The following is a 27,374-nucleotide window of genomic DNA, read 5'->3' as shown; positions in this document are numbered from 1 at the left end:
AGAGAAGACTTCTGAGAGTCCCTTGGACTGCAAGGAGACCAAACCAGTCAATCCTCAAGGAAATTAATCCTGAATATTCATTGGAAGGACTGATGCTGAAGCTGAAGCACCTGATGCAAAGAGCCAATTCACTGGAAAAGATCCTGATGCTGGGAAAGACTGAGGGCAAGAGAAGGTGTCGACAGAGGATGAGATGGTCGGATGGCATCACTGATTCAATGGACACGAGTTTGAGCAAACATTGGGAGATAGTGAAGAACAGGGCAGCCTGGCATGCTGCAGTCCATGGGGTCACAAAGAGTCAAACACAACTTAGCGACTGAACAGCAAACCAGAAAACTAAGACACCTATGCCTTCTAGAAGCAACGCCTATTCTTTAGGGCATAAAAATTACACAGCAAATCCTCTGAGCCAACTTTCATTTTTCACTATTATTTTCTGCCTTTAAAAAATTGTCATTATTCCACCATGGCAGTCAGGTCACAGTTCCCAGTTTGTAGCTTATCACCTGAAAAATAATAAGGCAATGCGTTCCTTTGTAGGAAGAGACATGAGATCCCTCAAGAGATTCGGGGAGTCCAGTAGCCTTCATCAGTGATACACAATACAAGACACTTTCCAGAGGGAATTTTTTTTCTAGGAAGGTTTCTTTACATGACTAATCTCATCAATATTATGATAGATGGAGAGAGGTTTTAGCAAGGAAATCACTGAGGATAGCTCAGATAATTTATCACAGAATTTCATTTGGGTAAGAAATAAAGACAGTCCTTTAAGAGTCAAAGAAGAGGTGAAACTGACTTTGTCCTCAGGTTCTGTAGGCCTGTCCTCATCTCCCCACAGAATGATTACAGGTCTACTTTAGGTTCTATCTAGATGAAATTTAAACACTAATGTATGAAAGACTTCAATTCACTTCCCTGTGGTTACAAAATATGTATCACCTTTATTAACAATAAGTGGTTTTACTTTCTAAAGCACATACAATGACAAAAATTTACTTCCCCAAAAGGCCTGCTACATAAGTTCCCAAAATACAAATAGAACGTCACTATTGATGCATCGTAAACTATTGACTTTTTAAAGGCTAATAGCTACAATTTTAGTGAATAAAATGGAAATGTGGTACAAGAAACACGGATGCTTCAATGAATAAGGTGTGCTTTTAGAAGGATGTCTTCAAAGGAATTTCTAAAAGTAACCATATGTTGACAATGAAAGCGACTGAAAATAAGTAAAATTGTTTCCTTCTCCTTTATTGCTGTATTTTCCTACAAATAGCCACAGCCTACATAAAATTTCTTCACCAGGTAAAGAGAACATTTTTTGAGAATTTTTAGTTGAACCAATACATAATATCATCAAGAATAACATTAAAAATGGAAAATCCAATAGTACTAAAGGCTTATTCATCTTCCTAGGTTACTGTCAGAAGATCACAGATAAATTCCTGTCCACACATGTAACCTCAGATCATCCTCAAAAAGGGGCAATGGTTTGGTATTTGCTTTTAAGCTGAGAGTACAATGTTGGCATGTGGCTCTTTTCATCACATTTCCGTACCATCTTCTTATCCTACCACGGATGCACAGAGTTTTTGCACAGAATTTAGTTGGAAAGGATTTGAAATTACACTAGCTATGCTATACAACAGGCTGCTTGACTGCTGAATCCCTTATTCGGGAAAGAAAAAGAAAAATTTTGTTGTTTACTGCACACCGTGGCCAAGTTCCAAAAAGCCCAGAAATGAATCGCTATGGTGATGAAAAATCATTTTCCACACAAAGCAGAAACAGATGCATGTTAATATCATTGCATTGGTTAAATGCCAATTAACACTTTCCTTTGTCAGCGTTGTTTAAAAACACATCTCAGTTCTTATCCTTGGGAAACTAGTTTAATAATAGAAATTAGAGCTGAAAGGATGAAAAGCTTTCCCTAAATATGGTTTCAAGCACTTGAAACTCTGAGACTGTCACCTTCTCACCGGCCAGCCAACCAATAATTTAAGAAACTGCTTTCCCTCATGCCATGCGGGCGGACTGTTTCTTTGCTCAGTTTCCAGGAGCAATGCCTTCCTTCCTTCTCTTTCTCGAAACGCTCTCTTCTTCTGATGTTGACACCCACACTCACAGATGGCCACTAGCCTCTTGTTGAGAAGAGACAAGACAGGGTGTCAGCGCTCACACTCCAAGGACCGTCCTCAGCATCTTCTTCGGTTGCCAGTAAGCAGCTTTGCTCTATCTGCTCATCCTTTCCACTAACTGCCTATAACATTTCATTTTGACATAGTCAAATTTATCTACACCCGGGCATCTCTCTCACAAACCCTCTTGCAGCAAACACCACAGTGCACAGCCTTTCAAAGTTCTCAAAAGCAGGAAGGAAAGCCTTCCTTTTACCTGGGGTGTGGTCTGCACGCTCCCTGCTAAGACGCACGAGTTCATTTGGAAGGAATTGTTCCCGCAGTCCCTCGGAAGCCCCTGGGTTTCTGGAAGCATTGATTCATCCCATAAGGGAGTGAGCAAACCAATGAGTGAGGTGGGAAGGGAGCTGCTCCCTGAAACAACACACACACTCGCGGGGAGAAAAGAATTCTAAAAAGAGGTAATGTGGACTCCTCCCTGAACAGAAGAATTTTTGTCAGCTCCAAAGAGCAGATTCATGCTCAGACAGTTTTTAGATTTGGAACTTCAGGAGAGGTCAGATTGACTGCTGAAATGGAGCCAGTAGAAGTAAAAAAAAAAAAAAAAAAAGAATCGCCACCTATATGCAGTTCCCTTTTCTTTTCATGCACATAGTCCAATTAAACATTCTGCAAAAAGAACAGAGGAGCCAGATTGTACAGCAACAAGAAGCTGATTGAAGGGCCCGCACAGCTGACAATCTCAGCAACCAGTTGGTCACACTCGCTGAGAACATTTAGAGGCACAAATACACGCAAACACTGGGTCTAAATAAAGAACGAGAAAACACACAGCGATTCCTTCATAAAATCAGTAGCTTTAATTCTTGGTCCTTGGCATGTACGTAGTGAGCAACGCTACACCAGCATCAGCAGTGACTGAAGTCTTGCTATTAACCAAATCTGCTCTCAAATAGAGCTTGGAATCAAAAATCTGTCAAAACAACATTCCAAGGTTCCTGGAAGACAGTGAGTGTCCCGACTGCAGAAAACTTCCAAACTTTACACGTGGAATTGATTGGCGTCTTCCGTTTTTGTACTTCTATTTTCTGAGTATTGATTTTTCTCCAAATCTGTAATATCTGTATTTGTGCTTTGGCGATGAAAGTTGTTCTGTTGCAAGAGCTGGTTATAGACCAAAAGCTCTGGGAAGGAATGAAGGAGTTATTTTAGGGACCTAGATTATACCACTTAACATTTTCCCTGCTTATCAGAAGCACGAATTTGTGGGAACACTACAAGTAAAACAATTGTCGAAAGTGGTGCTGGGGAAAACTAGCACCCTGGGGAAAACTACTCCAAATAACCTAGTACTTGTTTTTCAGGCAAGGCTTTATCGGGGCCCCTGCTGCAGTGGTGGGGAGGAGAGCAAATGACAAGTTCCCGTGTCTGCTCTCTCCCTGAGGAGGGGCAAGCATTCCTCACACTGGGAGAGGGTACGGGTGTGTTCAGGGATTGGGCCAGGGGGCTGGCTGGCTTAGGTGGCTTGCCCATCCCTCTGATGGTGTTGCCTTTTCATACTGTTGACAGGGTTTTGAAGGCAAAAATACTGAAGTGGTTTGCCATTCCCTTCTCCAGTGGACCACGTTTTGTCAGAACTCTCCACCATGACCTGTCTGTCTTGGGTGGCCCTACACAGCATGGCTCATAGTTTCATTGAGTTAGACGAGGCTGTGGTCCATGTGATCAGATTGCTTAGTTTTCTGTGATTTTGGTTTTCAATCTGTCTGCCCTCTGATGAATAAGGATAAGAGGCTTACGGAAGCTTCCTGATGGGAGAGACTGACTGTGGGGGAAACTGGGTCTTGTTCTGATGGGCGGAGCCATGCTCAGTAAATCTTTAATCCAATTTTATGTTGATGGGTGGGGCTGTGTTCCCTCCCTGTTGTTTGACCCAAGGCCAAACTATAGTGAAGGCAATGAAGATGATGGCGACCTCCCTCAAAAGGTCCAACAAAGGCCTGTCTAGTCAAGGCTATGGTTTTTCCAGTGGTCATGTATGGATGTGAGAGTTGGACTATAAAGAAAGCTGAGCACTGAAGAATTGATGCTTTTGAACCATGGTGTTGGAGAAGACTCTTGAGAGTCCCTTGGACTGCAAGGAAATCCAACCAGTCCATCCTACAGGAAATCAGTCCTGAATATTCATTGTAAGGACTAATGCTGAAGCTGAAATTCCAATACTTTGGCCACCTGATGCGAAGAGCTGACTCATTGGAAAAGACCCTGATGCCGGAAAAGATTGAAGGCAGGAGGAGAAGGGGTCGACAGAGGATAAGATGGTTGGATGGCATCACCAACGCGATGGACATGAGTTTAAGTAAACTCCGGGAGTTGGTGATGGACAGGGAGGCCTGGCATGCTGCAGTCCATGGGGTCAAAAAGAGTCAGACTGAATGAACAACTGAACTGAACTGAACTGATGGTGTTGCATGCAGGAGATATGTACAGTATTCTACTTTTGCTCCTGACACCGAGGTTTTTTGCTCTCAGCTCTTCAGAAATGGTAATTGGGTTTTTTGGTCTCTTTGTATCTTTTGTCCAACATTTGTCTAAATTGCACATACACACATTATGTTTAATACCATACAATTTAATGATCTAAATTTTTAAAGTGAATACTGTAAGACATCAGAAAATAAATTGTGCCTTTTTCTATGCAAGGTATATTTGTGGATACTTTTGCCCTCAAAGAGCTTACAGCCCAAATGAGAATATAAAACAGGTGTATGAATAGAGAGATGCAAAGTGAAAAAGAAAAGAAAAATTCCCATACTGCAGTTCTCAAAGTTGATACATAAATCACTTGAAATCAGGTTAAAATGCAGTTTCTTAAATATCCTGTGATAAACCACAATGGAGAAGAATCTGAAAAAGAATGTAAATATGTATATAACTGAATCACTTTGTTGTACAGCAGAAATTGTACATTGTAAATCAGCTATATTTCATAAAATATTTTTAATGCAGTTTCTGACTGCGGAGATCTGAGGTGTGGCCCAAGATTTGACATTTCCCACGAGCTCCCAGTGGTGCCTACCTACTGGTCTGTGACACTATGAGTAGCAAAGACTTAGAGGAACTTTTGGAGGGTGGTGAGATCACAGTCATCTGGGGTGAGTAGTTCGAGGATAAAGAAATGTTCAGGCTGGACTTAGAAGAACTGGAGCCTTCCTGGTGGCTCAGATGGTAAACTGAGAGAGTCCCAGGTTTGATCCCTGGGTCAGGAAGATCTCCTGGAGGAGGGCATTGGAACCCACTCCAGTATTCTTGCCTGGAGAATTCCATGGACAGAGGAGCCTGGAGGGCTACAGTCCATGGGATGGCAAACAGTCAGATGTGACTGAGTGACTAACACTTTCACTTTCACTTAGCAGAGCAGGGGAGTGAGACCTCTGAAGATGAGGCAGAATAGCCCTTATTTCAGGCAGAGAGAAAAGCTTGAGCAAAGGCCCCTATCAGACCAGCAGTAAGCAGCAGTGAAAGTTGCTCAGTCGTGTCCGACTCTCTGCGACCCCACAGACTATACAGTCCCTGGAATTCTCCAGGCCAGAATACTGGAACGGGTAGCTGTTCCCTTCTCCAGGGGATTTTCCCAACCCAGGGATCAAACCCAGGTCTCCCACATTGCAGGCAGATTCTTTACCAGCTGAGCCACCAGGGAAGCAAAAGAATACTGGAGTGGGTAGCCTATCCCTTCTCCAGGGGATCTTCCCGACCCAGGAGTCAGACCCAGGAATAGAACCAGGGTATCCTGCATTGCAGGCGGATTCTTTACCAACTGAGCTTTGAGAGAAAGCCTCAGGGTGGGCTGCAAGGCATGGGGCCAAAGAGTCAGATAACCCACTGGCTGGAGGACCTTGGGTGGGGTAGTTACAGGACCTCTCAAAGGCTCAGTCCTCCACCAGTGAAACGTGAATCAGAATAGTACTTATTTCACTGGGTTCACAGAACAGCACTTATTAAATTCAGCATGTAAAGCTCTGTACCAGGCAAATAATGTGTGTTACTGCCGTGAGGACTATTGTTACTCAGTAGAACCCAGGTCTCCTGCACTGCAGCAGATTCTTTACTCTTTGAGCCACCAGGGAAGCCTGGTAAGTAGTGTACATCAGAATAAAGGCAAATAAGGTTCAGTGTGGATCATCAGAGACCTTTTTTTAATACACCATTTTAACCTTTGCAAAGGGTACAGTTTAGTGAGCACGTTAAGGACACCTACATTGCTGTGCAACCGTCATTACTAATCATCCACAGAACTTTTTTCATTTTGTCAAATTGATGTTCTGCTCTGATTGAGCAATAATTCCCCATTCCCCACACCCCCCATCCCCAAGTAACCACTGTTCTACTTTCTACATCCAGACTCATCTCTCCTCTTCTTTGTAGATCATCAGAGATCTTGAATTAAGGTGTTTTGATGTTATTCAGTAGGGAATAGGAACAAAGATTTGTATATATGAAAATGTATATATTGGGTTGACCAAAAGGTTCATTCAGGTTTTTCCATACCATCTTATGGAACGAACCTTTTGGCCAACCCTGTATATGTATATGATTTTCCTTGAGTCATTTTACAACATGAGAAACAATGACATTAATCCATTATTTTGCTATATACACATGTATGTATATAATATATTTATCATCGTATATGTATATACCACATACACATAAAAATCTTAATTCGTAATCCCTACTGAATAGGGTAGCCTTAACAAATCCTAGAGACCACACTCATCTCCACGTTCTGTCCTTTGTCAATGGTTCATAAGTTTATGCCACATGAATTCAAACAATCAGGAAGCTCTTTTCCAAAGTCTCATTCTGTCCTTCCCCCTCTGATCTTTCCTTTTTCTCATTCCCTCTGCCAAGCAGAAAGCAATATTTAGACATATTGGTATATCATATTTGGGAGAGGAAATATGTTATCCCCTATCCTTTGCCCTATTTGAATTTTTCCTTGAGTCATTTTACAATATGAGAACCAATAAAATTAATCCACTATTTTGCTATTTTCTCTGTCTCTTTAATCATTTTCTTTCCCTTGTTTTATTAATAATTGTTGGTATTATAGAGTATTTCTTATATTGATGGAAAACATAATTTTTTACTTAAAAAAAGCATAATAGCCATGCATTATAGTAGCATGCTTCAGTCATCTGGCTAGTAACTACATACAGCCTCCCAGAGCACATGTATCTAGAAAAATTTCTATAGAAACCATCCTCAATGGAACAGAAAGTGATGGCACCTCATCAAAAAATAGGCCTCAGTCGTGGATGATGAAGACCAAGTGAATTAATGACACAGGATCAAGGCTGGGAGGAGGGGAGAGTCTAGCCTCCAATTACAACTACTGTTTTCTAGAGATAAGAAGGTCACCTAGGGTCTGCCTAAGACCATGAAGCATTTCACAAATAGAGTTTTAATGATGTCTGTTTTACTAAAGAACACAAACTGTTCTGTTGAATAATCGATTCCCAAAAGAAAGTAAAGTTTGTTGAAGTTTGCAACCGGCAAATACAATCCAAAATTCTCTTTAAAATCTGGCATTACTGATGGCTGAAGTAGGGCATCCTTCCCACTTCTTAACTATACAGATATTACTGCAGTACCTTCCAGCCAAGAGACTCTTAAGGTATTGCTGTTAAAACAAACCGTATAGAACAAATAGTCTCTCTTCCTGACATGGGAAACAAATTGGAGGAAAAAAATAGACATATCCAGAAAAGTTTGCTAAGAAACATGTAAGTGATCAAACAGATCCAGCTTCTATTTACTTCTTCATAGCAGGTGCTACTATTAAAATCAATATATAGCCGGACTTCCCTGGAAGTCCAGTGGTTAAGACTTTGCCTTCCAGCACAGGGGGTACAGCTTTGATCCCTGGTGGGGGAGCTAAAATCCCACACACCTCACAGCCAAAGAACCAAAACGTAAGATAGAAGCAATATTGTACCAAGCTCAATAAAGACTTTTAAAAATTGATATGGTTATATGTACCGGGAATTCTTTAATATCTGGTTCCCTGATTGGAATGAAAGCGCTAGAACACTGGGAAATTTCTATTTTTTTCCCTGCTGTATCCCCAGCATCTAATACAGGAACTATCACATAGTGGGGGCTCAATAAATGTCCATTAAATAAATGAATGACCACGTGCATTCATGAGAGCTGTATGGAGGTCTCAGAGAAGGCAAGAGAGATTTCCGTGTTCAAGGAGTATACAGTTGTTAGGGAACCACTGACCGAAACCACCTGCCTTGGCCAAGCACAATGAAAACCATTTCCCTGAGTTGCTTCACATCAGGAGGTATCCTGATAAGGAACACGCTGTGGCTACAGAACACTAACCAGGGTAATTTGGGAGGGGCACAAAGGAGGGAGGAGACACAAGCCCATAATATGTCCTACCAACCTCCCAGAATCCCTTGCACTGATTTCCATCTTGGCTGAGAGACACACCATCAGGAAGGACCCTAAGTCAGACCAAATATGGGCCAAGCAAGATGACTGGCCAGAGACAACCTGGAAACTAACCCCACTGCCATAAACCTGGAGCCGCGAGACACGTGGCAGAGCAGTTCTCCTGGGTTCCCTGACCCTGCTTCTCTCCACCTGGGCGCCCCTTCCCAATAGTGTCTCTTGCTTTGTCAGCGCGTGTGTCTCCTGGGACAGTTCATTTTTGTGTTTAGACAAGAGCCCACTTTCATGCCCTGGAAGGACGCCCCCTTCCTGCAACACAATAAGAGTGATTTAATCACTGTATAATTTTGCTTCTTTGAGGATAGATCAGATATAAAAACAGCAACACCCAATGCCAAAGCTGTGAATGTTTTAAGGATGGATGCAAGGAATCAGCATCCAAAAGGTATGTGAGGGGCCGAGGTTCTTGGAGGAAATGGAGAAGCTTCTCTGGTCTAAATCACTCCTCCCAGTCTTGGCTGCTGTGGTCTGTCACCCTGGCCACCCCACATGCTCCACCCACTCATCACAGAACAGATTGTATCCTACATATACTATGTATAAATACACCACTTAACAAGTTTTATGTGATGCTATTCTTGGTGCTTAATATAGATCATCTCTTGAATTTCTCACAACAAGCCAGCAAGAGAATTATGATGTCCATTAGATGAGTAAGAAAAATAAGACTCAGGGAGATTGAATTACTTGCTTAACCAGCATAAGATGCAATCAGATTTTAATCCTGCTGTGCCTGGCTAGAACCCAGGTTCACATGGACTCTTATTTGCTAACTGCCTCTGCCAGTCTTAGCTTAGAAATACTCATTTACAAAAAAGTGATAAGAAAGGTTTAGGAATCAGTAGCCAGCAAAGATTTTGTTTTTAACAACATTAAAGAGAATTGGTCTCAGATGAACATTTTCCCCAAGCCTCCGGTATTCATTCCCAAAATGTGGCTGGCTACACACTGACTTTTCTACCTTTCATCACTGTTATTCTCTTATTATTTCCATGTAGTTCTATATAAAAGGAATGCATCATTATTTTGCAACATACATAACTTTAAATTGGAAATGAGATGACAGCAAAAAGTCAAATTGTATTGGTACAAATGCTAAAGCTATCTAAATTTCAATATGGATAGTGCAGCACAGACTCAGAAAAATATTGTTGAATGATTAAATCTGTTTATGACAAGTATTTCCTTATATTTATAAACAATATTTATCTTCAAAAATATCTAGAGTAATGTGTGATCTCCACTGTTTTATACCTTCAATATATTAATTATTCTAATAAACAATATTTATTTTTGATAATATCTAAAGTAATGTGGGAGCCCTGGCTTATGGTCTACACCATCAATGTATTAATTCTGCTAATGGAAACAATGAAATGTGAAATCAGATTCCAATCATAAATCTACTAATTATTAGCCGATGAAAGCATGTAGTTACTTTAAATCCAAGTACTTGTGTTTCTCCATCTATACAATGGGCATAATAAAGGCATCCAAATCTCAGAGGGTGAATATGAAAATTAAAGACATATTTCATACGTCTCATGACATATAAGACCCCAATGTTTGGCCCCACACAAAGCAGGCGCACCATAAATGTTAATTTCTCTCTTTCTTTCTAGGACAGATGAAATGTATAAGATTTAACAAAAATCTCTAGTGGATACAGTCTCAGAATATGCCTGTGTTTTCTTGCAGTGTCCTCTGTTTTCCCCTTAATGTGTTCACTCCAAAATAAAACAGGAAGGCATATTTTAATCATCTTCATCCTTGTCACTGCCATCCTAAATATCTTTTACAGACCCTCTGACTTGCCCACAATCGTTGAAGACTGGATTCACCACGAGTTCCAGAACACTCCAGCAGCATGTTAATAGACCCAACATTCAAGGCTCCTTCTCCTACAGAATCAATCACAACTTGGACAGAAGGTTTGTCCTGAAAGTCCATATGCAGAGTAATTGGCTGAAAAGATGCCGGTGAATCAAAGCACTTTGGGATGATCCTTCCTTTTGATTTTAGGTTTGACACCATAATTTCCACAGAGGCAAAAACCAGCCAATGGCTACAGTAGCCAGTATATTCCCCCAGGATGGGACATGTCCTGGGACCAACACTGCCGAGTAGTCTTCCATGAAGACAGTCATTAATGATGGCTTTTTGAATCACAATGGCACCCCTGGTACTTAACCTTGAGTAGACACTAAATGTTTGTTTGTTGGGTGAATTCATTAATAGTGCATGCCTACCCTACAGAAAAGAAAAGGTCAGAGACAAAGGTGTTAGGGGTCAAGAGTAAAGAAATAGAAAATCAAAAGCAAAGCTTTTCTCCCCACGACTGACCTCATTAGAGGTAAGACAGGAGCTACTGTAATTTAGCCTTCCACTGTCACTTGTCCGACTACATCGCATTATATAATAGAATGTTTCCTAGGTCAGAAATGGCTAGCATTTCAAATGCGGGATGTTAAGAGGCAACACAGGAGATAATACAAGGAAAACATGTTTCTTAAGTGTCTTCTCTGTGTGCAGTGAAGTACTACACAGCAGGCAAGAAGGAAAAATCTCAAGTTAATAAAATAGATCATTTTAAAGTAATTTATACATCATGAAAAGGAAACTGAAATAGCAACTATTTACCCCCCCAAAAAAAACACTTTACCTACTTTTCAAATTTGTCCAAAAATTAGAATAAAGAGACTATTAAAGATTTGCAATGGCTTCCTTATTTCCATAAGGAAACTAGATTACCTAAATGCACAGGGATTTGGGATACTTAAATGAAATGATACATGAGACATTTCCACCATATGATAAACTCTCAGAAATGATCAGTTGTTGTTGTTCCTGTAGGCGTGCAATCTAACATTAAGTATACATTTAAAACCAAGAAATGTCAGTTCTGTAATCATTTTAAGATTTCAAAAAATATACTATTACTGAATATATAATCCTAAGTGCTTTTCTTTAAAATCAGTATTTTGAGTTCTTTTTTTTTTTTTCCTCTGATCAACCTTTACTATTTTTTCTTGCCTTTAGATTTTTACATCTGTACAGTGAAACTCTCTTCCCACTAATGATTTTGCTCACTGATAAGTCTGCATGGAAAGGCAAATCTATTCCCTTCAAATCTGCCTATTCTTATAACCAGCAGATTCTAACCAGAAACACTTTGCAAGAGTTTTTCTGGTTTTAAATACCATCATACTACGTTATTCTAAAATCAAACTATAGGGTTCCTGGTAGAAATATTTTAAGAATCACTTCTCAGTATTTTGAAAACACATATTGACGTGAATAAATCCAGTTACCTGAAAAGGTTAAGGATGCTGTAAGGCTGTCTTCTGTAAGTCTTAGATTCCAACAGGCTGCACATGTGCATGGTGTGCAGGAACATGTATATATAGAGAGAGATTTTTTTCAGATCAACATGTGACTGTGTAGGCGATAAGTGAGCCTTCAAACTATGCGAAAATAAGTTCTAGAGGTTCTAATGACATTCAGCTGATCAGTCTGTAGGCATAAAGGAATCTGAGATACACAAAAAAATCATTATTCCAGTGCCTAGTTATTAAAATGTTTTGCTGCAAAAAGAGAATGCCCTCTTTCTTTCTGGAGACATTTACTAAGGACCATAAGGTATCATTTCAAGGCTCTCAACAAGCTCACCATAAAAAATGCAATATATGTTTTCTTAATATTTTCAAATTTCACTTTAATTTTTTAAACTATTTTTTATTTGAAAACTAACATAGTAAAAAATCAAACAAAATGGATTCCTCTTCAAAACAGATGTTTAGGGAAAGAAGAATGAATAATCACTAAGTACCCTTAACAATTCCTATGAAAATGGATGTGGGATTTTATCTCAGAAAATAGAACCTCTGTGGACTCTTGCCAACTCATTACTTTTTAAAAAAAACTGTTGGCTTTTCCAGACTCTTAACCATGAGCTCAGCAGCCAGACTGCTGGGCTTGGGTCAGAACTCTGCCACTAAATAACTGTGTGTGTGGCTTTACATAGATGACTCAATTATCTCATCTGCAAAATGGGAATATCCAGAGTAGCTACCCCATGGGATGCACATAAACCCTTAGAACAGCATTCAGCATGGCCTAAGCAATCCATAAATAGTCACAGTTACAATCAACCATTGCTAACAATAGAACAACCATATAGAATTTAAACCCTGGTGGCTAAGATGGTAAAGAATCTGCCTGCAATGTGGGAGATCTGGGTTCCATCCCTGGGTTGGGAAGATCCCCTGGAGGAGGGAATGGCAACCCACTCCAATATTCTTGCCTGGAGAATCCCATGGATAGTGGAGCCTGGCAGGCTACAGTCCATGGGGAGGCAAAGAGTCAGACATGACTGAGCGACTAAGCATAGCACATAGATTTTAAATAATTAATCCATTTTTTTCCAACCTTCCTCCAACCATTCACACATCCTATTTCCAACACTTCTAAAGAATGAGTAGCCTCTTACTGCTCAGATCATTGACTTTTTTCTGACCGTCTGAGTTATAGACATTGTTGGCTCTTTTCACGGTCAGAGAAGTCTTCCTCTGGGTCTCTCGGAGCCCTCCCCACCTGGTTCTTCCCCAGTCTCTCCTCTGCTTCTCCTTGCCCAGAAGAAAGAGCCCAGAGACTCAAGCTTCCTCTTGCCTCTGCCTGATTGCCTCCATCCAGAGGGTTGCCCTCAGCTCTCACGGTTTCAACCCCCACCGGCACCTCCATCGCAGCCCTCTCTCCCCAGTCCCAGCTCTGCTCTCTGATGCTCCGATCAAACATCAGATGTTTGATCTGAGCATCAGAGAGCAAGTGGTCGGGCTGGGGGGCTTGACCAGTGGGGGTTTAAAGCCCGGCTCTGCCCTCTGCGAGCTGTATGACTTTGATCAGTTTCTTCCTTCCTCAAAATCCCCATTTCCTCATCTATAATAGATTGTGTAGAACATCTACCCCATAGGCTCCATTCAACAATACAACAGATGTAAAGCGTTTGACATAGTTCCTGGTCCACAGAAAGGGCTCAGTATTCAGGGAGTAGGGGTGGAGGAACTGGGGAGATGTCATTAAAAGTTACAAACAAAACTAGAAGACAAATAAGTTATGCAGACCTTATAAACTTGACACTAGAAGATGAATAAGTTATGGAGACCTAATGCACAGCATTGTGATTAAAAACAATACTATATGTTTCAAAATTGCTATGATACTAGGTCATAAATATTCTAAGAATAATTTTGTGACCTTAAAAAACATGTTAGATAAGTATTAATATTAACATTCAGTAGAATATGTCCAAAATCTTCTGTCATTCTCCATCATATGTCAAATAATTATTCTTCTTCATAATTTCTAAAACATTTTATTGCCACCATTATTTTCAAGACACTACATTTTAGGGGTTTTATTATTTTCTCTGATTTGTTTCCATCATCTGAAGGAAAACATGGTAATATATTCTTCAATTGTGATAAAAAGAATTTTTTTCACCTATGTATGTTGCTGCCTAGTTTAAATGTTAAATTCTGCAGCCTCCCTTACTTATAGGTGTGGCCATGTGATTAATCTATGATCAGTGAGATATAATTAAAAGTAAGGCTCCTTAAAATTGTGTGACATGCCCTCTTTGTCTCATTTTTCATCCTTCTGTCTGGGATGTGGATGTGATGGATAGATCTCTAGCAGCCATATGAGACCCTGATAAGACCCATATGAGACCTTTTAAGCTTTACTCCGAACACGATAGAATGATTCATGAATTGGCAGGAGGAGCCCCCAGTCAAGGTTTGGGCCGACAACCTCTGAACATTTTTTTAAATAATCTGAGAGAGAAATAAATGTTTATTTTGAGGTGTCTCTCTTGTCTACAGTGAGGTATGATCGTAAGTGAATTAAGAACATCTCGATTTCTGATTTTCTCTGACATGCACCCACCCCCTTCTAGCCAGGCCACGTTCCTTGCACTCTTGCAGTCACTTTAGTTCCCTTTGCCTGTCAACTTCTAACCCCCCAGGGGTCTCGGTTGTGCTCAACAAAGCAGTCCAGAGCCAGCAGGAGCCTATAATTGATTTTTTCTCCCTCTTATCTAAATGTTGTAGCATTTCTCTTCTGGTCCACATTATCAGTTATTCCCATAGGGTAACCTTGCCTCTTGGATTATTTGTAAGGTCATAAATAACCAGGGGTTGCAGGTTGGGTTCTTCAGAAACAGATCCTGAGATAAAGTTCAGGGTGTCAATTATTTATGAGGGATCAACACCCACGAGAGTGATGAGGCAGAAGCAGGACTGGGCAGAGGGAGACGCTGAACTGTATGTGAACCTGATGGAGCCTGGCTGACTGTGTAGGGAGCTCGGGAGTGAGTGTCATAATGAGAGCATCCCGCATCCAGCCAGACGGCCCAGGCCTCCGCCCCGTGTCCTTAGCAAGACGTCACTGCAGGAGGGGAAGACCCTGAGTGGGGTGACAGGTCTGCCCCCACACTCCACGCACTTGGCAGCAAGACCTCCCCCAAGAGGGAGCCGGGTGTTCACCTCTGTGCCTTGTGTCTGAATTCCCTGCTTCTCTTCCCAAAACACCAATCTTAATATTAAACCAACAAGTGTTTGATAAATCTTTACAGAAAACTGCCTTAAAACTTACTCTGTGTCTAACTAAGAAACATAATCAGTATGAACTTCCTGAGATGAAGCCCCTCACCCCCTAAAAAAAGGGTATTTAAATGTTCCTTTATAAGAAAAGGTCTTATAAAACTTTTTCCTTCTGCTTCCTGGAATCAACACTGACTTCGGCCAAAGCTTGTGTTGCAGAACATGCCTTTTTCACTTAATTCCTCTGAAACCTCCCACCACGCTGGACGCCGCCAGGGGCCTCCTAACACACACCCCGTCTGAAGGAGGAGTACGTGGGTCCAGCCGCTCCTATGAGCGACCCCGTGCTCCTGGGGACCGTCTTCCCAGGACCACAGCCCACTGTGTACCTGGAGATCGTGAAAGCAAGCTCACGATGAAAACACTCCCTCTGTTACTACGTCTGCTCTTCTCTGGTATTTTCCAACCCCCCTCACTCTAAGCTCATTCAGGGGGGAAATCTCAGCAGGGTCTCCCCAGTTTCTATAGGTCTCTTGGCTCATCAGGAAAAAGGTACCTTTCTTGTTTACTCTGCCCGACTTTCCTACCCCAAATACTCCACCCAGACCCACCGCACTCCGGTTACAGAGGGGGCTGGCAGAGGATTGCGGAGGGGGAGGGACTGTGGAGCGGGAGTTATGGAGCCCACAGCTGAGTGAGGTTCTGACTGTGCTCACAGGCTGAGGGGGCAGCCGCAGGGGGGAAAGTCACCAGGGCTAAATGATAATAATAATACCAGAAATAATAATAATAAATGAAAAGCCCATCCAAGAATCCGCTAAGACCTCTCCCTTGGTCCTGGCCGCTTGTGAGCAGAGGAAGGAGAGCCAGTGTTCCTGGGATGCATCTGGGCTGTAACGGACACTACCACTTCAGCCTAGAGATGAGCAAGATGGAACAATCCCCAGGTGAGCTCGCTTGGCCGGGCTGCCAGCTGCAATCCCTCTACTTCTCCATCCGCCGCTTCCCACATTGTAACTTTATGGTAATTTTTCCAGTCGGAGCATCACTCATCTGTTCTCTGCTACAAGGATAGCTTCTTCAAGAGCCCATGATCTTCACAGGTCGGCGATGGAGGGTGGCGGTGATGCCGCCCGACATGCCATCCACGGCCAAGCCACCTCAATGGAGTTCCCGTTTGTTAAGGCGCCACTTAGTGTCTTCGAAATGTTTGTGTTTGGATGCTGTTTTCTTCATCTCCCCAAGCGAGCGGGCCTTGTCAGAAAGTCAAACTTCAAAAGTGACAAAGTGCTCTGATTATGGAAGGGTGGCTTTGTTGCCAGGGAAACAGCTTGCAAGGGAGAAACAAATCCTATTTGTGAATGTATAACCAGGAGAAGAAGCAGATGCTAAGTTTCTGAGTGGGTCTAATTTACTTTGAGATGTACTGGATGGGAAGAGTGGGTTCCATTTTTTAGGCCATAGATTAGCAAAATTATGCACTTTAGAGGAAATCTTCTTACTCTAGCCTAGAAATTATGGATAAAAACAAATTACTTATTCTCCTTTTCTTAGCTTTGCAAACCAAAAAAATAAAAAGTCTAGAAAAGCAAACAAAATTTTCCCAGGAATTCCCATGGGATCCGAGAAAATGACCCCAGGATGTACCACAAAACCCAGCACAGGAGAAGGCCTCTTACATACTTAAGCATGATTGTAGAGGCGGAAAAAATTGTGAACACTTCCCACATATTTTCTAAGCTGTTGTCCAGAATGAAAAAAAAAAAAAAGTGTGAAGAGGTTAGTGTGCACTTTGCAGAAATGAACAAGGAACAGTTTTGGGCCCCCCTCAGAATACCTCCCCTCCCTGCTGATGAAGCCTGAAATCTAGAGCTTCGTTCTTTGACCTTGTGGCAAGTTTCAGATCCTTTCCTGGAAGTTAATTTTGATACCAGGAGAAAGGAAAAAAACCCTTTAAATGTGAGATATCAGCCAATCTAAAGAGTGGTTTCTATAATAGGATGAAAGAATTTGGAGCTGGTGGCCAAAGAAATTAATATAATTTTTATCATCATTGTCATCATTATTACTATTAACACCCCATCATCATCTCTATTATTATTATTATAATTATCATCACCAACACTATCATAATTCACTGAGACCTCTATCACTGTTACATAATGAGAATAGCTGCTCTTCTTTAGAATTTACCATGTACCAGAAACCGTGTTTTACATTCATGATCAAGTAATTCTCAGGAGTTGGCAAACTTTTCTGTAAAGGGCCAGAGAGTAAATATTTTAGGCTTTTTGGATCATCTCTGGCACAACTACTCAGCTCTGCCATCGCCAGGGAAACGTGGCCACACAAACATGCACATCATGGGCACCCTGGTGGTTCCATTCAGCTTCACCCACGAAAGCAGACCGTAGGCCAGGTGTGGGCTGCTGCCCCTGGCTTACCAACTAGCACCATTTCATCAGTATCCTCACAAGGCTGTGAGCTCGGCGGGAGCATCTTCATTTCTCCAGTGAGGAAACCAGGCATGTCAGAGACTGAGTCATTTGTCTACGGTCACATGGGAAGCAGACGGAGGGCAGAGTGAGACCTGCCACCACCAAGGCAAATACCTGCTCCCCACCTCGTCCGAGTCTGATCCACATACCCCGTGCTGCTACTCAAGCTGATTTTAGAAGATACGTTTATAAACAGTTTAAGAGCTCCATTTATTTTAATATGCATGAAAAACATATAACCAGAAAACTCAACATTTGATTTTATTAATGGTTTTTCTTCAGATGAAACACAGGAACAATCATAATAATCATTTGTGTGCCTTTCTATTTTTAGAAAATAAAGAAAAGATATATCTGTTGACAAGAGGGAAAATCTTTTGTAATACCCATTCAGTATGTAGGTATCATTTTGGCCTTTCAAAAAAGCTTTCATTCTCTGCTCTCACTTGATTTGCACAGAAAGAAGAAAAGAAGTGTGATATTATTATCCCCTTGTGGCAGATAAGATAAACCAAGATACAGAAAGGTCAAATGGTTTCCCAAGGTCATGCACTGTGAGAGTGGCCTGAGACAGAGCGGGCAGTTTATATAGCCCCAGCTCCCTTTTTCCTCCTGCTGTGTCATCCACGTGGGCTCCCCAGGGCTCAGAATGTAAACAGCCAGCTGAGGAACTTCTTGTTTCTCCCACAGTATCAAGGTAACTAAAAGCCAGCAACATGAGTCAGGTTTCTTGGGCCTTGGTGTTACAGGCCAGTCACCCAGATGAACAAGTGTGTGTGGGCATGCACAGTGGCAGTGGGTAAGGCCTGCCCCTGATTTCCATCAGAGCAGGCTGAAAGCCTTTTCTGTTTATTTGCTTGGTTTTTGTTTTTTTTTCTACTCCACTTGGATAGCAGAATCTTAGTTCCCAGACCAGGGATCGAACCCAGAAAGTCCTGCAGTGAAAACTCCAAGTCCTTATCACTGGACTGCCAGGGAATTCTCTGAAAGAACTTTCCAGATTAGCCATAAATCACTTTGTAAGTACCAAATGCTAAATGAAATGAATATGAAATTCCATATGTGTTTTTAAAAGAATGCTTGTTTTAGCTGCTAAAAGACGCTTACGCCTTGGAAGAAAAGTTATTACCAACCTAGATAGCATATTGAAAAGCAAAGACATTACTTTGCCAACAAAGGTCCATCTAGTCAAGGCTATGGTTTTTCCAGTGGTCATGTATGGATGCGAGAGTTGGACTGTGAAGAAAGCTGAGCACTGAAGAACTGATGCTTTTGAACTGTGGTGTTGGAGAAGACTCTTGAGAGTCCCTTGGACTGCAAGGAGATCCAACCAGTCCATTCTGAAGGAGATCAGTCCTGGGTGTTCTTTGGAAGGAATGATGTTAAAGCTGAAACTCCAGTACTTTGGCCACCTCATGCGAAGAGCTGACTTATTGGAAAAGACTCTGATGCTGGGAGGGATTGGGGGCAGGAGGAGAAGGGGATGACAGAGGATGAGATGGCTGGATGGCATCACCGACTTGATGGACATGAGTCTGAGTGAACTCCGGGAGTTGGTGATGGACAGGGAGGCCTGGTGTGCTGCGATTCATGGGGTCTCAAAGAGTCGGACACAAATGAGCGACTGAACTGAACTGAACTGAAGATATTGGATCTTAGCCAAGTCACTTCCTGTTCAAGGACCCCAGATTTTTCACAAAACATAGCTGCTGGACTTGATCAGCATTTGTTTGTTTTGATTGTTGTGTTATTTGGGTTTTTCAGGGGATTATAGTTTATTCATCTACAAAAGAAAACCTAGATGTATTTCAGAATAAGCAGATTGAGAAAAAGAAAACACCTCTAGCTTTTCTATCAGTTTCAGGAGCTCATCCATAGCGCAAATACAGCCATGCCTTGGAGAAAAAGCATCACGACACTGAAAGATATTTCTACAGTTTAACTTAGGGAAACTTTGTTCATTTCCTGAACCAGTCCTGCGTTTAATAAAACACAGACTTAGAAAAAAGATGGGGAGTAAGAATAGGAGGAAGAGATAGTTAAGGAGTTTGAGATCAACACGTACATATTGCTATATTTAAAGGGGATAACCAACAAGGACCTACTCTATAGCACATGGAAGTCTGCTCATGTTGTGCGGCAGCCCGGATGGAAGGGGAGTTTGGGAAGAACAGATGCGTGTATATGCATGGCTCAGTGCCTCTGCTGCCCACCTGAAACTATTACAACACTGCCAACTGGCCAAACTCCAAAATAAAATTAAAAGTTAAAAAAAAAAAATGGGTACCAGACAGTAATAAATAGATTTTAGTAAAAAAATTTTTCACTAGACCAGTGTTTTTCAAATCACAGGTTATGAACATGAATAAATTGTGTTCAGTATTTTTAAATGAATTCACGAGCAGAATGGAAAACAATCAAATGTAATAGAAAATATCCCAATAAGCACAATATCAGAGACTGTTTCAGATTCTCTCACACACACACAGACACACACACATGGGATTTGTGGTCCACAATTCTGAAAGCCATTGGTCCAAATGAGCTGAGCTTTGTGTAGCTGAAAGACTCAGTAACCCTCTACCCTTTTCTCACTGTGATAAACTCACTCAAACCACACACTAAAGTGATGGAAAATCAATAGAAATGTAAATCTTACCAATCCTCTCAACACTCCAAGTCTTCCAATTATTGAGAAATTCTTTATAATTCTTCTACTATTATTATAAATTGGTTCTAGTACATTGCAGACAAATTCTATTATGATGTCATTTAGATCATTACCATAGACTATGAACATATTCATTAACAATAATGACACTTTTGCTACATTATAGATATAATATAACTATACTTATATTTAAATATACTTTGGGAAAATATGATCAATAAAGAAATAAACTCTGAAAAACCTGATTTTTGTGGTCCTCCTTGCCTGCATATAAGTAAGCGTGTGTGCTTAGCCGCTCAGTCATGTCCGACTCTTCACAACCCTGTGGACTGTAGACCGCCAGGCTCCTCTGTCCATGGGATTCTCCAGGCAAGAATACCAGAATGGGTAGCCACTTCCTCCTCCAGAGGATCTTTCTGACCCAGGGACAGAACCTGCATCTCTTATGTCTCCTGCATTAGCAGGTGGATTCTTTACCCACTGAGCCATCGGGGAAGCCCATGTAAGTAAGACAAGACCAAATAAACCATTCCACAGGGACCACTTTGAAAGGAATCAAACATGTATCAAGATGTACAAAAAAGAGCAATGTTTTCCAGTTCTGATTTCCCTTTAAAGGTATGGTCAATGCTCTTGCAGGACAGGTATGTTATGATTTGCATTGAAATGGCAACTCATCAGTCTGTAGAAAAATCCAGCCAACAGAATCCAGCCCTTTGGGTTCCAATTCAATGACACTCTGCCTCATTTGCAGAAATGGTAGTGGCAGCGTGTGTGATAAATTGAATGGAAAGGACAGGAAAGACACTTCAAGAATTCACTTTCTGAAACTGAAACCCATTCTATTTTTAATCCTCTCTCGTGGGCATTTAATTCCAGATCCTAGTCAAGTCATGCTGTAAAAAGTATCCACGTTGACAAATTACCAGCACCTCACTTAGCTGCCATTCCCCTTCTGAAAACCATCTTCATGGATTAGTATTCAGAAACACAAGCTCAGTTAAGTGTGTTTTGCAGAATAAAGACTCTGAAAACTGAAGAATGAAAAGGAGAATTATACAACTTGGAAGCACAAAGTGAGAGAATAAATAAGAAGTTTTGATTGTGCTGAATGTTTACAAGCTCTCCAACAGCAGGCATGAGTATAATTTAAATAAATGCACAGGTGGACACCTGGGGTTTAGAAGGATCACCAGAGGTGATCCTCGCAGAAGCTGAACACATAGCACGGTTCCCAGACAATAAGGGCCAAGTCTTTGCTTGTTCCCACTGTGATCAGGGAACGGCTAGATTTCATTGAAGTAATAAAAACTAGCATTACCACTGTATAGCCCAGGGCACTCTACTCAATATCCTATAATAATCTATATGCAAAAAGAATCTGAAAAAGAATGTTTATGTACATGTATAGCTGAATCACTTTGCTGTACACCTGAAACTAACACAGTGTACATCAACTAAACTCTAATATAAAATAAAACATTTTTTAAAAATACCATTTATTTGGAACTCACTGATTTTTCTTCCAAAGATCTTGAAAACTCATCCTTACTCCTATCTTACTGACAAGGCCAATCTCCTAAAGAGATTCTGTGAATAAAATCTTCCCTATTCTCTATTTCATCTTAAATTCAATTGACAAGTATTTTCTCTCAAGCATCGAATAAGAATGCCTATAGTGAAGACACTGTTATTCAACAGAAAGAGAAGATATTAGTTCAAACTTCACTGAATAAGAATTTAGAGGCTTCCTCTGTACAAGATGCCTTCCTCAAAAGACCTGTAGATTTTATAGTATTTCATTTTCCATATTTAATAAATGTCTTTAAAAAATAAAAGTTTTAAGAAAACTCCAGTGGCTCAGTTATTACTCATCAATCTAGAAGGGGTTCTCTGCTGGGACTATTCTACTCCCTGAAGATCATGGCTGGAATCACTTCTGATTGTCGCAAAAATGGGGAGGAGTGAGCTGCTGGCATCTAGTGGGTAGAGGCCGGGGTGTTTCTAAACATCCTCGAGTGCGCTGCTCAGGCCGCTCAACAATAGTCTGTTTGGCCCAAAATGTCAGCAGTGCTGAGGGTGACAAAACCTCTTTACAGCATTTCCCTGACAACAAAACAGACAAACAAAAATATGAAAATGAACGATTGTGACGATGCTATATTTTGGTCTGTGCGTGCCTGAGTGCTACGTTGCTTCAGTCACGTCTGACTCTTTGTGAGCCGATAGACCTTAGCAGGCCGGGCTTCCCTGTCCATGGGATTCTCCAGGCAAGAATACTGGAGAGGGTTGCCATGCCCTTCTCCAGGGGACCTTCCTGACCCAGGGATGGTAACTGCGTCTCTTACGTTGCCTGTGTTGCAGGCGCTTTCCCACTAGCACCACTTGGGAAGCCCTATTTTGGTGAAATAGTTGGCTTAAATACTCGCTAAGTGACTTGCTTCCCTACCTTAACCTCAAGTAGATGGGATTCAAATTCATGTTTAGCAAAGCTGCAGATCCCTTCATGACTCTCCTACTTTCTGCCTCAGGATTGCTGGAGAATTTTAAAGCCATCCATACCAAATCTGCAATCCTATCTTCTGTGTGTGTGTGTGTGTGTGTGTGTGTGTGTGTGCATGAGAGAGAGAGAGAGCTTCTCCACCACCACCACCACACACACACACACAGACATAGTACTTAACACAGATGGAATGCCCTGCACACAACCGGTTCTCCTTCCATTGTGAAGCCTGGTACCCACATCAACCAATCGTTCAGAGTGAGAGGGTTAAAAAGACTGCCTTGGAGTCAGAAGGATGGAGATTGTAATGGTCAAAGAAAGTTGCTTTTAGATAGAAGGTGAAAATTAAAACCAACCACAGTAAAAAACTTAGAATAAGATTGTCAGACATGCCAACTGATGACAGAGTGGGAGTGTCTTCCCAGGAGGGGTTAGAGTAGTCTGAAAGCCTAATTGATTCTAACAGAGAAGAGGCATCTTCAACGTAATTCTTATACATGAATGTCTATATCTCAAGATGTCCTTATAAGCTTGTGGGTGCACTTTATACAGCCATCTGAGACTTTTCTGCCAGACAAGACACAGGCAGAACTTTATCACTGAGGAACAGTTGAGAAGAAAATGTAAATCCCTTAAGGATCAGATCTCACTCATGATGGGGAGGTGAAGTCTGAGACCCTCTACTTATGTTTCTTGCCACTTTTAATGTGCAACAGCAAAAGAAAAAGAAACCAAGAATCAGGTAACAAAAGCACTCTCATCTCTCTAAAAATGATGCTTCCAAATTAGAGACAAGGTTATTTAAGAGGTGGGGAGGTACTATCCATAAGGATTCATGGGAAATTGGTTGCAGAGGTGTGGGCAGGTAAGGAGGTTCGATCCAGGGACTTACCACCAAGGCACTGGATCAAGGTGAGTCTCATTCAGAGGATATGTTAATGGCCTCATTTGGTTACTATCCCATAGTTTTTTAAATATGCAAGTTTGGCAGCTGTTCAAACGAAATGTTTTTAAAATATGCTTGTACAATATAGATTTTAGTTTAAAAATAAACTCAATATTTGGGTTTAATTCAGGGTTTAGTAAATTCTTCAAGGATATTTGGTGTAATGGGATGTAACATTTTATTTTGGCTTTTTGAGATGATGTTTCAAGGGGATTCTGATTCTGGTTTCACAAAGACTCAAATGTTCAGGTATGAAAATTCTGTGGAGGGACAGTCTTGGACTTTAAGCTCTTTTATTAGCATTCTACCCATGAGAAACAGAAATATCCTAAACCATTCAGCACACCTGTCATTCTTCAGAACCAAAATGCATTTCAATCACATTCTCCACTCTATTAAGAGAAGTACAGTTTTGAATCCTGGAAGGAAAATTATCTTGTGGCCTTGGAATACAAGCTTATTCAGGTAATATAAAATGCCAAGCAGCCTACAATTCCAGCTCAGATAAGGTAATTCATAATTGTATTAATATCATGGAAAACAGGTATTTCAGCCTTGTTGAAATATTATTGTGAAAGGACTTCTTTTTATCATCAAAGTAATGTAACTCAGCATGGCTACAAGTGTAGAAAATCTCTGAAAACCCATATACGTCTTCTAAATTGTGAGTCAATTTAATTACTAATTTAAGTAAAACTCAGAGAAAACCAAGTGTCTTTGAAAAGAAAGATGCTTTTGTTGTACTTTTGAATGTATTTTTAGTTATAGAAATAATTTTTTTTTAAAAACCTTCAGAATTTTGTCTAAATGCTTTACTTTCTTTCTTTCTTTTTTTATGTTCCACTGCTGCTGCTGCTAAGTTGCTTCAGTCGTGTCCGACTCTGTGCAACCCCATAGATGGCAGCCCACCAGGCTCCGCCGTCCCTGGGATTCTCCAGGCAAGAACACTGGCATGGGTTGCCATTTCCTTCTCCAATGCATGAAAGTGAAAAGTGAAAGTGAAGTCGCGCAGTCGTGTCCGACTCTTCGCAACACCATGGACTGCAGCCCACCAGGCTCCTCCGCCCATGGGATTTTCTAGGCAAGAGCACTGGAGTGGGGTGCCATTGCCTTCTGCGTATGTTCCACTAGAAGCGTTCAAATTATTTGCATTAACTTCAAAAATGTTTTAATTGGGAGGAAAAACTTAATTTTAAAAAAGTTTTAAGAAAGTATATTTAGTTATCATTCATAGCATAAGAATGAGCATATTCACTAAAAGAGATGAAGAAACTCCCTTCTAGTGGGTCAGCATTCTCTATCATGTTGCATATATAAGACACCCTTAAATGTTTAATACACTAAGTCTTCTTAGGGGTTAGCACATAGGATTGTTTAGGCTGAGGTGGGGGTATCAGAGCACATATGATCTGCATATAGCAGTCTCCAAGATTCCTGGAGTATGCACCAGGAATAATTAATAAAATAATCCATGTGCATGCTTTCACTATATGAATATTTGTTTATTTATTAATTATCTCGTGTGTGTACTCCTGCACAAACATATAATGTAAAAATTGCACCTAAATGGAAATCAAAATGGTGAAAATAAAAATTAATACAGATTAATAACCCCCGCGAAGCCCTAATAATGGAGGAGACAGACGGACCCCAGGCTGAGCAGCTGCAACCAGTCTCCTGCTAATACTTCAAGATAAGATACCAGAAGAAGCACCAGGCACGGACTGGGTGGAAGGCAAAGTGACCACAATTTCCTCACGCTTGTGGTCAAGGGGATTTCCCAGCCTGACACATGTGCAGAGAAGGTACTCCATGTAGGGAGGGTGTAAGGGAGGAAGCAGCTGCCAGCGCACAACATGTTCTGCCAACCCCCAGAAACCTTCCAACTGAAATCCATCTTGGCTGAGAGATGCATATGACTACCAGGAAGGGCCCTGAGTTGGGTTAAACACGGCCACAAGCAAGACAACCGGCCAGAGACGACCCAGAAGACCGCCCCCATGAAAATGATCTAAGCTGCCCCGAACTATTGGGCACAACTCACTGTGAGTTCATGTACTCTTCTACACACATTGCACTTTGCTTCTAATAAATGCTTGATCTGTTTCAAACTTTGGGCTCTCTGCTGAATTCTTTCTTCAAAGAGGACAGGGACCGAGACCCTTCTTCCAGCCACCTCACTGCTCAGATCACTAACAGGTTGCGTTGGCACAACAACCGAGACGTGGCACCCACTCTGAGACTGCTGCGATACATGTAACGCAGGCTACTCAAGCGTCACGCACAGCTGGCTTTTATGAGGCACTGGTTTTGGAACATCATAAGGAGTGGCAAAAAATACCCACCAAAGCTGAGAAGCTAGTTTGCCCTAAAATCCAAGGGACAATGTGCTTTAGGAGACATTCTTTGATGCCCTTAACATTTAAAGAACAGCCTAGAGAGATGGTGGGGATGGATGAGTGGCATGTACAAAGTGAAGTCATGACCCAGTCTTTATGGCTGGTCATGCTCTCTGGCCTTTTCCAGTTCTGGCTTGGAGACTGTCTCATCTGCCACAGAACCCCAGGGAAGCAATGAAGGGTAAAACAAATCTATACTTTGCCAGCCCTACACTCAAGCGCCTTGCCAGTCCCTCATGTCTCCCGGTTAGGTTATTCACACACACCTTTTTCTCTCCTGAAGCTCCAGCCTCGGACCTTTGACACCTTCAGGGAGCTAGGTGCCTCAGAGACCTCACAGAAGTTTCTCTTTTCCTGGATTTTCTTCAGAAAAGACAAACTCTTTTACCTGAATTCTAAAACCACCTGGTTTCAACTAAATGTACAACATTTGGAAAACACATTAGTATAAGAAGACACACATTTCTTCTTTAGAACAGGAGCTCAAGTGAAAATAACCCTAGGGTCCTTTCTTAAGGCTCCCAAAGGCAGCTGCTCAGCTGAAGAAGTTGAGCTCAACACTAAACTCAGCCTCTCCAGATGTTTTCCTGTTGGGCACACTCCCCAAGCAGGGCTTCAGGCTCTTCCAAAAGACTGGCAGATGGGCCTTCTGGCAAAGGGTAAGGATCTCAAGGGCAGGTAGAAGAAACTAGAAAAGGAGTTTCCTTCATAAGCATCTGAATATCTCTCTGCTATTTACAGTTTTCTTAATCAGTCCAGTAAATGACAGCATCATTCAGGCTAAACCTGCTTTCCTCGGTTCAATCAGAGTAGTGTTCCCCCAACAAATGCACCCACGTGGGTTGAGAGCTTGCACTCTTTCTCTTTCACTGCCACGCAGATCTAAGAGCATGGGCCCTCCAGTGCAGAAGTCGGAGGGCCCAGGAGAAGCCACCAACAGCTTCCAAGGATGCTCTTACCTGAAATTCCTTAGCTCTTTTTTTTTTCCCTAAAGACTTTTTTATGCAGACCATTTTTTAAACTCTATATTGAATTAGTTTCAAATTTGTTTCTGTTTCATGTTTTGATTTTTTTGTCGGTGAG

General features: G+C 41.4%; 1 protein-coding gene across 9 annotated transcripts in view; it reads right to left on the bottom strand.

The window, feature by feature from the left end:
- The window catches only part of LOC102412913 (muscular LMNA interacting protein), a 299,136-nt gene that overhangs the window by 161,701 nt on the left and 110,061 nt on the right, over positions 1–27,374 (bottom strand). Inside the window, exon 1 of one of the 9 annotated variants that reach the window (XM_045163414.1) lies at positions 2,404–2,716. The exons of the other annotated variants lie outside the window; for them this stretch is intronic. Coding sequence (XP_045019349.1) covers positions 2,404–2,502 — 99 coding nt within the window. The 5' untranslated portion in view covers positions 2,503–2,716. Of the gene's footprint in view, positions 1–2,403; positions 2,717–27,374 lie in introns of those variants that run through there. 9 annotated transcript variants of the gene reach the window in all.

Source organism: Bubalus bubalis, chromosome 2 (genome assembly GCF_019923935.1).
Source record: "Bubalus bubalis isolate 160015118507 breed Murrah chromosome 2, NDDB_SH_1, whole genome shotgun sequence".
Lineage (NCBI taxonomy): Eukaryota > Metazoa > Chordata > Mammalia > Artiodactyla > Bovidae > Bubalus > Bubalus bubalis.
The sequence above is the reverse complement of the archived record's forward strand: the minus strand, read 5'-3'. Positions and strand labels throughout refer to the sequence as shown.